Source organism: Rhinoderma darwinii, chromosome 5, assembly GCF_050947455.1.
Source record: "Rhinoderma darwinii isolate aRhiDar2 chromosome 5, aRhiDar2.hap1, whole genome shotgun sequence".
Classification (NCBI taxonomy): domain Eukaryota; kingdom Metazoa; phylum Chordata; class Amphibia; order Anura; family Rhinodermatidae; genus Rhinoderma; species Rhinoderma darwinii.
Genome location: NC_134691.1, coordinates 248946592 through 248961515, shown reverse-complemented (window position 1 = coordinate 248961515; position 14924 = coordinate 248946592). Strand labels below are relative to the sequence as shown.

At 39.3% G+C, this 14924-nt stretch overlaps 1 protein-coding gene across 2 annotated transcripts in view; it reads right to left on the bottom strand.

Moving 5' to 3' along the window:
* Positions 1-355: 355 nt before the first annotated feature.
* Positions 356-14924, bottom strand: part of RALA (RAS like proto-oncogene A) — a 96333-nt gene continuing 81764 nt past the window's right edge. For both annotated transcript variants that reach the window (XM_075827035.1, XM_075827036.1), the window contains exons 3-5: positions 12254-12462; positions 10199-10373; positions 356-2157 (exon numbers count right to left, since the gene is read on the bottom strand). In XM_075827035.1, the coding sequence (XP_075683150.1) occupies positions 2035-2157; positions 10199-10373; positions 12254-12462 (507 nt within the window). In that variant the 3' untranslated portion in view covers positions 356-2034. The remainder of the gene's footprint in view (positions 2158-10198; positions 10374-12253; positions 12463-14924) is intronic.

The window sequence follows — 14924 nt, the reverse complement described above, 5'->3', positions numbered from 1 at the left end:
CAACTGAAGCCTCTGGTGCCGATGTGTCCGACACGATGCAGGACCTGTGAGTGACGTCACAGATCTGCACTGCCAGAAGCTGGGCGTTCTGAAGAGAAGTGGATGATACTTCTCGTCAGAGCGCCCAGCTAGTAAAAGTATTAAAAACGCCCCGATGTGCGCACATAATACACGCCCACTTGGACTTTTACTTTTAAACACACCCACTTGGACTTTTGCAAGCCTCATTTGCATAACTACAAAAATGGTCATAACTTGGCCAAAAATGCTCGTTTTTTAAAAATAAAAACGTTACTGTAATCTACATTGCAGCGCCTATCTGCTGGAATAGCAGATAGGGGTTGCAAAATCTGGTGACAGAGCCTCTTTAAGTTTATGATTCATTGCCTCTTGTCAGATAAAGATGGCCTAATGTTTTACCTCCTTGTATTGTTCTCCAGGGATTACATTCAAAGCGCTGCATGTTTGAGGGCTTGTGTACCCCTTTGTGGTTTTTTTTTTAATTACACCCATAGTTTACTAATAATAGTCTCTGTATTGATGCTAACACACTTCTCTGTCTATGGTTTGAAGTTTACATTTTTTGAGTTTCTGTGGCAGTATATAACATCTATTACAAAGGCATATCTAAATGAGCCACTGCAATGTTCCATATAAACATAACATCCTGCATTTTAACTGAAATAAGCACAAATGTGCTCCCACATTAGAAAATACACACTCAAAATGTAAAGTAACTTCCTGTAAAAGAGGTAAATCATCAAAACACGACGAGTCCTATAAAATGGACAGATGACCATAATTATGGCACGTCTTGCTAGATACCCTCAGGTAACAAACCATACATGGTAACTTTTATTGAAGTCCTTTAACTGTGAAATTCCAGCTAAACGCTAAAAAAAGCCAATTAAATCAGGTTGTTGAGATTAGTCATATTAAGCTGCATGGTTTCTATAACTCAGGATCTAGGTCTCAAAATAGTAGCTGCAGTTATACTTTAAGGCTATGTTCACACAGAGTTTTCTGACGAGTTTTTTGACGCGGAAACCGCGCCGCAAAACTCGTCAAAAACGGCCCTAAAATGCCTCCCATTGATTTCAATGGTAGGCGGAGGCGTCTTTTTCCCACGAGCGGTAAAACTGCCTCGCGGGAAAAAGAAGAGATATGCCCTATCTTCGGGTGTTTACAACTCTGACCTCCCATTGACATCAATGGGAGGCAGAGAAAGCGTATTTCGCTGCATTTTATGCCCGCGGCGCTAAATGGCCGCAGGCGAAAAACGCTGTCAAAATCGGCGTGCAGGGAGAGGAAAATCTGCCTCAAACTTCCAAACTGAATTTTGATGCAGTAATTCCACCTGCAAAAAAAAACTGTGTGAATATAGCCTAATTTCCTGAAAACATTACTCCAGATGAATGCGGCCATTTAGTGACCTTAAGCAATATTGAAACCTATCAGTTCATAGAAGTTACTAAATTTAAGACTACATGTTTAGTCTCTAGAACAGCTTAGTTACGGTGTCACAGGTCTACTTTAAGGCATCTTCAGATCTACAGTGTATATGAGGGTGTGACATAGGCGGATAGCCTAGTTACTTATAAAGAACACCTGCCATTATGTTTTAGCCACAAAATACAGTTATGAACTTAGTTTGCTACAAAGTGCTGCTGATAATTCTGAGAGCAGGAGAATGATACATATTAAGTTACCAGGACAACTCTTCATCCCAACTCTTCCCACAGACTATTGCTGCTTCTCGCAAAATGTGTACATTCAGAAACATTGTACAAATCAGAATAAACATGTCTCGGAAAAGGGATTATTGTTTCCAGATATTGCAGTTTTTTTTTTCTTTTTTCCCTTTGTGTCAGTGACGGTCTGTCCAGAGCAATGTCCAATGAAGCTTCGGGTATATTGTAATGTCTTTGTAATGATAAGCAGTCAGCTGAGCTGCATGCGAACAGGTAATGGCTCTTATCAATATAAGACGAAAGAAAAAATAAAAGAAAAAAAAAGGCAGCAATGTGGCCTTCATTATAAAATGCAGCATCTTTCCCTTATCCTCTTGGCTAAGCTTTTCCTTTTTTTCTTGCCGTTTTTCTCTTTACTATCTTCCATCTTTCGGGTACGAATTTCTCGCATCAGATCAAAAAACACCTGCAATAATATAAATCATATTTTTTTTCTATAATATGAAAACCTTTAGAGATGAGCTTTAAAAATAAAAAGTGAAGTTATATATTATTTATTGCATGTTTTTATGTCTGTATCAACATTACATATGAGCATCGTTATAAAATTTTCAATAAACTTTCTGTATCAATTCCTCACAGTTTTCAAAATGTCTGTTTGATGTTATTCAGTAGGAACCTTCATTGTTTACTTCCAGTGGATAAAATTCTGTCCATGGTCATGTGATGGACACACAGGTGCTGAGACCATTATAAGACACAGGTCTTATACACATACTGTAACAAGCTGTGCCCTTGTGTGTCCATCACATGACCATGGACAGAATTTTATACACTGGTAGTAGGGTTGCCACAATACCTGAATTTGGACTTCGATACCGATACTCCATGTAGTATAGCGATTAGGGATGCACTGAAATTTCGATGCTGTGAGGGGGCAAACAGTTCAATACCGTCAATTTATGTATTTCGATACTAAGCTGTGCGGTCGCGCACTATACAGCGCCCACAAAGTTTTCTTCCTTCAGTGACTGCCTTGCCCATCATTAGTGTCGGCTGCGTCACATTAGGAGGGAGGACCTCTCTTCCCTCCTTTCTCTATTGCCACCAATGATATGTGGTATGTGAGAAGGGCGAGGGAGAGGAATGTTGCGAGTGGCATAGGCAGTGGGTTCCTGATGACGTGCCAGCGCCTGTGTCGCTCGCACCACTAGTGTGGAATCAGGACCGCACTGAGAGTAGTGACAGAACGGCCCCCTGACAGGTATTAGTTAGAGCAGAGCAAAAGCTTAAAATAAAGTGACTAGAGTAGGCACTAGTATTTTTTGTAGCCAGCATTGAGGAACATTGGGGTTAATGTGACTCAAATTAACCCCAATGTTACCATTATGTGAGAGAAATGATTAAGTCACTTATTAATGTGAGGCAAATGGTGTTATGAATTTAGTACCTCTATGTGCCTCACATTAATAGCAATTAACCCCATCATGTACTTCACACATTATCCTAATGTTGTCCATTATGACTGTGAGGGATCTCTTACTATAATGGGCAACATTGGGTTAGTCTTTGAGGGAAATGATGGGGTTAATTACTATTAGGCCTTATTCACATGGCTGTATTTGGACCGTGAAATACGGACCGTATGTTGCCCGCATTTCCTGCACCGAACACAGATCAGGAAGCCGAGCTCCTAGCATCAGTTATCCATGATTCTAGGAGTCCATGCCTCCCCGTGGGAATACTGTCCTGTACTGTAGTCGTGTTTTCAGTACGGGTCAGTATTAGAATAAGGCCTAATAGTCATTTCCCTCACAGATTAACCCAATGTTACATAGTTTGTACGGTCGAGAAAAGACACATGTCCATTAAGTTCAACCAAGGGATGGGAAAGGGGAAGTAAAAAATTTCTACACATAGGAGCTAATATTGTTTTGTTCTAGGAAATGATCTAAGCCTTTTATAAAGCCATCTACTGTCCCTGCTGTGACCAGCTCCTGCGGTAGTCTATTCCATAGATTCACAGTTCTCACAGTAAAGAAGGCTTGTCACCTCTGCAGGTTGAACCTTTCTTTTTCCAGACGGAGGGAGTGCCCCCTTGTTTTTTTGAGGGGGTTTTACATGGAACAGGATTTCACCATATTTTTTGTATGTGCCATTCATATATTTATATAAGTTAATCATGTCCCCCCTTAGTCGTCTTTTTTCAAGGCTAAATAGGTTTAATTCTTTCAATCTTTCCTCATAACTTAGATTCTCCATGCCCCTTATTAGCTTCTTTGCTCTTCTTTGTATTTTTTCCAACTCCAGGGCATCCTTTCTATGAACTGGAGCCCAGAACTGGACTGCATATTCTAGATGAGGCCTCACTAATGCTTTGTAAAGTGGTAATATTACATCCCTGTCCCGCGAGTCCATGCCTCTTTTAATACACGACCATATTTTGCTGGCCTTTGAAGCAGCTGATTGACATTGCATGCTGTTATTTAGTTTATGATTTACAAGTACACCCAGATCCTTCTCAACAAGTGACTCCCCCAGTGTAGCTCCCCCTAGGACATATGACGCATGCAGGTTGTTCGTACCCAGGTGTATAACTTTACAGTTATCTACATTAAACTTCATTTGCCAAGTGATCGCCCAAACACTGTGTTCAAATCAGCTTGCAATTCACGAACCTCTTCCATAGTCTGAACTATATTACATAGCTTGGTGTCATCTGCAAAAATAGAAATAGTGTTATTAATCCCATCCTCTATATCATTAATAAATAAGTTGAATAATAGTGGTCCCAGCACTGAACCCTGGGGTACACCACTTATAACCGGGGACCATTCAAAGTAGGAATCATTTACCACAACTCTCTGGATACGGTCCTTGAGCCAATTCTCAATCCAATTACAAACTATACTTTCTAAACCTATAGTCCTTAATTTACCCATTAGACGTCTATGAGGGACAGTGTCAAATGCCTTTGCAAAGTCCAAAAACACTACATCCCTCTGTCTAGGCTTCTGCTCACCTCTTCATAAAAACAAATCAGGTTGGTTTGACAGCTTTTGTCCTTAGTAAAACTGTGCTGGCTGTCACTTATAATACTATTTTTAGTCCCATAATCCTGTATATAGTCCCTCAATAGCCCCTCAAACATTTTCCCCACAATGGATGTTAAGCTTACTGGTCCATAATTACCTGGGGAAGTCCTAGAGCTCTTTTTGAAAATAGGCACCACATTTGCCCTGCGCCAGTCACTTGGCACTATACCAGTCACTAGAGAATCTCTAAATATTATGAAGAGGGGGACAGAAATAACTGAACTAAGCTCCTTAAGAACTCTAGGGTGTAACCCACCTGGTCCCGGCCTTGTGTACGTTTATTTTATTTAATTTAGCTTGCACCAGATCTACATTAATCCAATTCAGTATATCAACTGATATATTAACAGCATTGGCACTAGCTACATCAGCTGCTCTTTCTTCTGTTGTATATATATACAGAGATGAAGAACTAATTTAGTAACTCTGCCTTCTCTTGATCCCCTGTGACCAACTCCCCATTACCACTATCTAGGGGTCCTACATGTTCAGACATTGGCTTTTTTGCATTTATATACTTGAAGAATTTTTGGGGATTTGTTTTACTATCCTTGGCCACCTGCCTTTCATTTTGTATTTTTGCTGATTTTATTACCTTTTTACAGATTTTATTAAGCTCTTTATATTTTACAAAGGCTACAGCTGTACCCTCAGATTTGTATTTTTCAAATGCCCTTTTTTTGTCATGTATTGCCCTTTTTACAGAAGGTGTAAGCCATGTGGGGTTTAATTTTATTCGTTTATACTAGTTACCTATAGGAATAAATTTTGCACTATAATTACCCAAAGTAGATTTGAAAATCTCCTATTTATCATTTGTCCCATTATTTGACATTAGTTCTTCCCAGTCTATATCCTGAATTGCAGCCCTCATCTTGGGGAAATTGGCCTTCTTAAAATTAACTGTTTTTGCCCTCCCAGCCTGTATATGTTTTTTACAGTATATGTAAAATATAACTATATTCTGATCACTGTTACTGAGGTTTTCACGAACCTTGACGTTCCCAACAAGCTCTGCATTATTATAAATTACCAGATCCAACAGAGCTTCACCTCTAGTCTGGTCTTCCACAAACTGGCCCATAAAATTTTCCTGCAACAGGTTGAGGAAATGTCTCCCCTTTGCAGTTGAAGCCGAACCATGACACCAATTAATATCCTGGTAATTAAAATCTCCCATTATCACTCCAGTACCAGCCTGTGCAGCCCGCTCCATCTGTTTATATAACTGAACTTCCATCTCCTCAGTTATATTGGGGGGTCTATAGATTACACCAAAAGTATTTTCAGTGTTTACCTCCCTTTGTAATTCCACTCACAAGGTTTCAACCTCCTCACAATCTTCACCCTCTAATGTCTCATTCACACTCGCCTTCATATCGCTTCTCACATACAGACATACAACACCACCTTTCCTGTTTGTCCTGTCTTTCCGAAACAGTGTAAAACCCTGTAGATTTACAACCCAGTCATGTGAAGAGTTCAGCCATGTTTCAGCAACACCAACTATATCTATATGTTCCTCCAGTACGAAGGCCTCCAGCTCCTCCATTTTGCTTGCTAGACTTCTGGCATTTGTGAACATACACTTTAACTTGCCTTTAAATGTTTCACTTTCAGTATCAGAAATGTGATTTGACATTATTTGGGCATTTTTATTTTCACTGCTGTTTTGTAACGAAAGGATCTCCTTATCTTGTTGCATAGTTCTCTTCCCACAGTCTGTTTCTCCTCCCACCAATATAGTCTGACCCCTCTCTAACCTAACTATCCCTTCATTTTCTACATTGGCCTCCCTCTGCAGCCCTAGTTTAAATACTCTGCCACCCCAGCTAGAATTCTCTCCCCCAGCGGACCCCCTTCCATTTAGGTGCAAATCATCTGCAAAATACAGTTTGTACCCCAATGAAAAGTCAGCCCAGTGCTCTAGGAACTCAAAGCCTTCTCCTCTACACCAAGACTTCAGCCATGCATTTAACTCCCTGAGCTCCTGCTGTCTTTCCTGTGATGCACATGGCACAGGCAGTATTCCTGAGAATACTAGCTTGGAGGTCTTTCCCTCTACCTTGGAGGTCCTTGCCCATTATAATCATTATAGTAAGTGATCCCATCAAGTACCTCACTCACAGTCATAATGGGCCACATTGGGTTAATGTGTGAGGTACATGATGGGGTTAATTACAATTAATGTGAGGCACATGGATGTCCAAAATTGATAACACCATGTGCCTCACATCAGAAAACAGGACGACATTTTTGTGTTTTTTTTATTGTTGGCAAAGTATCGTTTTGGTATCGAGTATTGCAATACTATTCTAAGTATCGGTATCGAAGTCCAAATTCTGGTGACAACCCTAAATGCGATACTTGATACCAAATCGATACTTTGCCAACAATAATAATGATAATAAAAATAAAAAGTTCAATTTTCTCATGTGAGGCATGTGGTGTGATGAATTTTGAACCTCCACGTCCCACACATTAATAGTAATTAACCCCATCATGTTTCTCAGTCATAATGGACAACATTGGTTTAATGTGTGAGGTACATGATGCGGTTAATAAGTATTAATGTGATGCATATTGAGGTTCAAAATTCATGATACCATGTGCCTCACATTAATAAGTGAAAGAAAGCAGATTTAGTTTTTTTTTAACAGCGTAAACATCATAAACGATGCTATAAATGTGTTATTACAGTCGCGACGATACCGTATATGTGTATATTTTATGTATTGAGACTTTTATTGTGTTTTTTTAAACGTTATTTTTATATTCAACATTACTTTATTTTTTTTAACTTTATTTTAACATTTTAATGTACTGGCATGTATCTATATGCCAGTACATTAGCCTGTGTACCGATAGTACACAGGCAGTTGTTAGGACATACCTCTAGTATGCCCTAACAACAGGAAATCTGGTCGGACAGACCTGGGGTCCTTCAATGGACCTGGGCTGTCTGCCCATATATGGTATGTCCCTCGGCTGCGTCACAGGGATTCCCTGTGATGCGATCCAAAGTGCATCCCCGTTCTCATTTTCCCCTTGAACGCTGCAGTCAGCTTTGATTGCAGCCTTCAGGGGAATAGCAGCAGAGGTCTGAGGTTTCACTGATCTCCGCCGTTAAAGCGGGGCTGCGGCTGTGTAATACAGCCATTGCCTCGCTCCTGACAAGTGTGTGCACGCGCGGTCAGCATGAGGTGATGCGGCCGGCACTGAAGACAGAGAACATGGGGGTGTTTTGCAGTGCGCCTGCCATGTTCTCTGTCTTCAGTGCCAGCGCTCATTAGTGCAGCGCTGATCGCATCACCTCATGCTGATCGCGCGCGCACACACGTCAGGAGCGGTTCATGGCTGTATTACACAACCACAACCGCTCGAACTATATTCATGTGTTACAATACTAAGCTGTGCAGCCGCACAGCTTAGTATCGAAATACATGAGTTAGCGGTATTGAACAGTTTGAGGGTACACACCATCAAGACAGTAGGATATTCGATGAATCGTGCAACCCTAACTGGAAGTAAACAATGTAGGTTCCTACTGAATAACAAGAAGAGATCTTGAAAACCATAAGGCATGGATACAGAAAGTACATTGGAAAATTGTATAACTTTTAATTAAACAAAAATTAACATTAATTTGCAGAAACCGGACAACCAATTTAAGCACAACATAGTAATTTAGGCTTCCACCCAGATCAACATTTTCGTTCCCTAGTTGAGCATACATTAACCCGTTAGTGACCACCCCATAGTGTTTTTACGGCAGCCACTAACGGGCTTTATTCCGATGCAATATCCTTTTTACGGCGCTGCATCAGAATAAATAAACAGAGCAGGGAGCCGTTAAATCTCCCTGCTCTCAGCTACCAGAGGTAGCTGAGGGTATTCCTGCTTGAATGTGTGAGATCAATCAGTATCGATCTCACCCGTTTAACCCCTCAGATGCGGCGCTCAATAGCGAGCGCCGCATCTGAGTTGTTTTGGAGAGAGGGAGGGAGCTCCCTCTCATCCCACCGGCACCCGGCGATAAGATCACCGAGTGTCTGTGTCTCCTATGGCAGCCGGGGGCCTAATAAAGGCCGCCAGGTCTGCCTGTAGTGTATGCCTGCTAGATCATGCCAGAGGCATGGCCTAGCAGATGCCTGTCCGTTTATACGGACAGGCATAATACACTGCAATACAGAAGTATTGCAGTGTATTATAAATGCGATTGGACGATCGCTTAGTAAAGTACCCTAGTGGGACTAGTAAAAAGAAAGTTTAATAAAACGTTTAAAAAAAAAAAGTCAAAAAAAATTAAAAACCCACTTTTTCCCCTTACAAACCCCTTTATTATTAAAAAACAAAATAAAAGTAAAAAAAACCTTACATATTTGGTATCGCCGCATCCGTAACGACCCCAACTATAAAGTTATTACATAATTTAACCTGCACAGTGAACGTCGTAAAAAAGAAAATTAAAAAAAATGCAAAAATTGCTGTTTTCTTTGAATCCTGCCTTAAAAAAAAAAGTGATCAAATGTGATCAAAAAGTCGCATCTACTCCAAAATGGTACCAATAAAAACTACAAGTCGTCCCGCAAAAAAAAAAAGCCCTCATACAACTGCATTGGCGAAAAAAATTAAAAAGTTATGGCTCTTCAAATATGGAGACACAAAAACAAATAATTTTGAAAAAAATGTTTTTACTGTGTAAAAGTAGTAAAACATACAAAATCTATACAAATTTGGTATCGTTGCAATTGCAACAACCTGCTGAATAAAGTTAGTGTTATTTATACCACACGGTAATCTGCGTAAATTTAGGACGCAAAAAAGTCGCGACATTTTTTTTTCTATTCCCCCCAAAAAAAATTTTAATCATTGAATTCTATGTACCCCAAAATGGTGCTATTAAAAATTACAACTTGTCCCGCAAAAAACAAGACCTTATACAACTATGTAGACGCAAAAAAAAAAAAAGTTATAGCTCCTTAAATGAGACGATGGAAAAATGTAAAAAATAGCTTGGTCATGAAGGTCTAAAATAGGCTGGTCATTAAGGGGTTATATGTATACGCAAATCCCAGGTAGCTGCTATGTAGCTCTATGTAAAAACCAGCTACCCTTTTTTCAGTTGAGCCACTATTTTATGACTGTTCATGAAAAAACACTACTTTTTTTAATGTAACCATTGATATTTCTTGCAGGTTCGCTTCAAATGACAGGATGAGCTGATATTATAAACACCTGACTGAGGCCTCAGATGTGTACAATAGGAGATTACAATTTTAGGGGTAAAACCTCTGTACTCTAGTGGGGACAGAGACTTTTTTGTGCTCTTAGAAAGAGGCAATGCAATAAAATAAGCAGTTTTAATGGATCTTGCTCCACTGTAAAGAAGAAACAAAATAGAATTTGCACCTTGTCAACATTGGCCCGAGTCTTTGCTGAGGTCTCGACATAGTTAACATTCCACTGATCAGCTCGGCTCTTTGCCTCTTCTACAGAAACCTGTCTCTTATCTTCCAGATCTGATTTGTTACCGACAAGAAGGAAAGGAACATTCTCATCTTCTTTTACACGTAGTATCTGTTCCCTGAATAAGAATACACTTATATTTAGACATCTGCTTTGATTCCACTATGAAACCATTGATGTACTTCCATTTAATATCTAAAATATTTATTCACAAGACAGCAAAAGTATCCATAAACACGAAATATACTCCTTTACAAATACCAAATCTCAAATGTGTCATTTATAACATACAATCTCCATATACACTCCTTAATATCATTATTGAATACAGAATTAACTCTTTTCTAAGAAAAACTATCTTCAACACATTACTTTTTACCAAAATTACTCTCATTCTGTGTCATTCATACGCACGTCACACAAAAGCAAAAGAGAATCTCGATATTTACACGCAGTGTGTGGGCTACAATAAACTTTGTAAGATTTCAACGATCAGACCAAGTTGTTTGCATTTTCTCTCATCACTCCAAGGCCCTGTTCACACAAAGTTTTTTGCCATGGTTTTCCGGCGAGGGAAAAAGAAGCGACATGCCCTATCTTGAGGCGTTTTCTGCCTCAAAAACTCCATTTAAATCAAGGGGAGACGGAAGTAAACGCTTTTTTGGCCGCGATTTTTAACGCATTTATTGACGCTTTTTTTCGCCAAAAACGCTCACGATTTTCCCTTTGTCTGTTGAAGAAATAAGTAAAGAAAACCGCCTTTAAAAAACGTGGCAAAAACCGCCTTAAAAATCGTGGCAAAAATTTTGTGTGGTGCAAAACCACTTAAAAAAACCCGAAGCTGATTTTTGTCCAGACGGAATTTTCAGCCTGCAAAAAACTCCATGTGAACATACCCTAAGGTTAGCCAATACGGAGAAGATCCTGCCACTTGGTTTGAGGGTTGAATGACAGAATCTGTCTTTGTTTGGAATACATTGTACTTAAAATCTTAACACTAATGATTTATAATTGTTTTTTTGGTAATGTCTTTATGATGTAACAGAGTCCCCTCTTGTAAAATTAAATATATACTATATACCCACAAGAGGTCACTACAGTGCCTTGAGTTTGTAGTGAAAAATGAAACTAGATTGATGTAATCATACGCATAGTACGTTTCAAAGTATGATTGAAGTCTCTTAATAAAATCGCAACAAATAGTGATTACCACAAGTGTCATTTTGCTTCACCTCAAACAATACTAAACTTAATTATTTTGCCAGACGTGCAAAACAGTTTAATAATATTAAATTATAATCTTAGGCTGCGGTCAGGTTTCTTTTCTTCTATGCCCTTGAATTTGTTCAGCATCTCTTGGCATGTAGTGTAGCAGTTAAATAAAAATTCAACCACCCCAGTGATCAGTCGATCGCTCTAGAAAGAGCTGCTGAAATCTCCAGCAATCAAATAATGGGGCAACTATGTAATACATAGATGCGCTAAGTTCGCCAGAGTATTCAACCTGTAATATTTTCTTTTCCTATACCCACCTGTCAAATTTTTTAGAAGCCAACTGGCCTATCAGTATGTTTTTGGAGTATGGGAGGAAACGGAGGTACCTGGAGGATAGTAAACTTAGAGGTACATGCAGAACATGAACTCCAAGCAGATAGTCTGCTGGTCACATTCAAAATCAGGACCTGCTACCCTTTTGCTTGTACCTGAAGGCAAGAGTTGCCTACTCTCAATGGCAATATATAAAAGTAGAAGGCAATGGTTTTCATGCAGCTGTTGGTTACACTAAGGAGAAAGAATACATATGTATCACTGGAATGAGCAGTTGCACAAGAGGAGTGATCATCTACAGGTCTGTATGAATCAGTTTTATGTCATCAATAGCTATACTATTGAATGTTGAGAAATAAATTGACCGTATAGTCAAGGAAAAGCTACAATTCTCTTTATTAAATTTGTTAAGTCAGAAATATTTTGAATAGGGGCATATTGCATGCTTACCTGAAATCTGCAGTAGCAGCAAAAGATTCTTGTTCTGTGATGGAAAAGACACAAAGGAAACCCTCACCGCTTCGGAAGTAATTGTCTCGTATAGCTGCATAGTCCTCCTGGCCAGCTGTGTCCAAGATGTCAATCTGGACCTCCACTCCATCGAGCACAACTTTTTTACGGTAGCTATCTGCTTTGGTTGGCTCGTAGTCTTCTACAAACTAAAAACACATACAATATAAAAAATAAAAAAAAAGGCTACATTTTTTTTTTAGAAAGTTAGAGAATTTGTTTTTTCAAACTTGGCCTATTGAAAAGGAAAAATTTTTTACACACGTAATATATAGAGTACTTAATCATGTACAGTGGAAAATATGCTCTGAAGTGGTACATGTGCATGCAACATCACAAAAACAAACAAAAAAGATAAATGATAAAGAACAAAGTGTGTCGAGTTGTTATTTCCTAGTCAAATCCTCAAAAAACAAAAAAACAACATTAACAACTATGTGACCAGAAGCTATACCCCCCTTCCTGAGCACATTTTCAAGTTTTAGTTATGTGCCAATTTAAGAACAATGGTATTCTTCTATACTCTTCCAGCATAGTGAATATGTAATTTTAGGCGATGTTTTTTGACATCTGGTCCCATGCCAGATCAAAACACACCTGAATACATACTTTGCAACTTCTGACGACTTCAGTGATACCAAATTTGTGTGCATTTCTTACATGCTGGGCGCAAAGCGGAGCTTTCTATGAATGGTGCGCAAACTGGCTTTGAGAGAAAATTTTCCAAGGTTGGTTTTCTGAGACTATATGACAATAACAGTTATGAAGTGCTAAAACACAGTCAACACACCCAAAATGACTCTTTTTAGGAAATTAGACCCCCCCAAGGTATTTGTTTAGTGACATATAAAAGATTTCAGCCTTCTATTTTTTTTCAAAACAATTCACTGACTTTGATGGACAAAATGTAAACTGGAATTTTTTCCATAATATCTGAATTCAGGTGAACTTTTTTGACTTATTCTTTGGTGAATGCCACTGGGTAAGCACACCTGAATAGATATTTGGCAACTTCTGCTGACTTCAATGATACCAAATATGTGTGCATTTCATACACGCTGTGCGCAAGGTGGATCTTACAATGAATGGGGCGCAAACTGGCTTTTGGAGAGAAAATTTTCGAAAGCTGGTTCCAAGGCCATCTTTGTGCATGCGATCAGTGTCACAGCCAAAGGCGCCATGTAGCACAGCCTAAAACTATACTATATATATATATATATATATATATCTATCTATATATCTATATATATATATATGATAGAGAAGGTGGAAGAGAAAAGCAGCACTTCATGACTGTATAGGATGGTGCTATGCGAACCTGACCTTAATCCAAAACGGTCCTATAGACATGTGAAGAAATGATCGCAGCACTCCAATAGGTTGATGTCAACCAAAATGTGGTTTATTGTTCCATGTTTCAAAGGATAAGCTACGTTTCAGTCCTCTCACAGGACCTTTTTCAAGCTGAGAAAAAGGTCCTGTGAGAGGACTGAAACATAGCTTATCCTTTGAAACATGGAACAATAAACCACATTTTTGTTTGACATCAACCTATTGGAGTGCTGTGATCATTTCTTCACACATATACGAGATGGAGAGATATAGAAATAATATTTTTTTGTAGGACTCCAAAAAAATCTGCGTTTAGATAGATTATAATATCTTTACTATGGACCAGATAGATAGAAATATATATTTATTGGAAAAGAAAGTGTGTGTTTTATTACTTACGGTTCTCCAAATGACAGCCAACCAGGAGAGGGAGAAGTTACAGGGTGGGGGGCGCAAAGGGGGAAGTGTGATCATTGTGACAGGTTGTAACAATAATCACAAGCCCTCGTTGATTTGTCTCTGGGCAGGGCCTTGCAATGTCAGCGGTCTAGAGAAAACTTTTTCACAGAGCTAAATTCCTCCGCAGAGCGGCAAAGATTATTAATTGCAGACTGCCCGGATGTTTATAGTCTATGGGCGGTTTGCAACGGATTAAACGAGATGCTTAACCGCTTTCTGACCGCCCACAGTAAATTGACGTCGGCGCTTGCTAGGCTCTGTGCAGCGCCGACGTGAATTCACGGTGGGTGTTAAAAGCGCAATCGGGTGTCTCAGAGTAACGCTGACACCCGGATCGCGCTGTTAACCCCTGCCTCTGGTCCCGGAGACATGATTGGTTCAGGTCCCGATCATGTGATCGCAGGGAAAGTCTGATTGCGGGTGCTGCCGTCGGTTGTCATGGCAAAACCGGAGGCCATACAATGGCCTCCGGGTCTGCCATGCACGGAAGCCTATGAGGACCAGCCAGAGTCTGGTCCTCATAGGCTTCCTGTCAGTGTGACTCTCAGTGACACTGACAGTTTATAATACATTACACAACCAAGGTAGTGTAATGTACTATAGCAGCTATCACTGCTGCAGGTCTTCAAGTAAAAAAAAAAAATAAAAAAAAAAAAAAAAAAAGGTAAAGATGTTTTATAGAAGAGTAAAAAATCAAAGTTATGTTACAAAAAAAGACAAAAACACTTTTTTTCTTTTATTATAGGGAAAAAATTAAACCGTTAAAAAAAGTACACATATTTGGTATCACTGCGTTCGTAACGACCCAAAATATACAAAT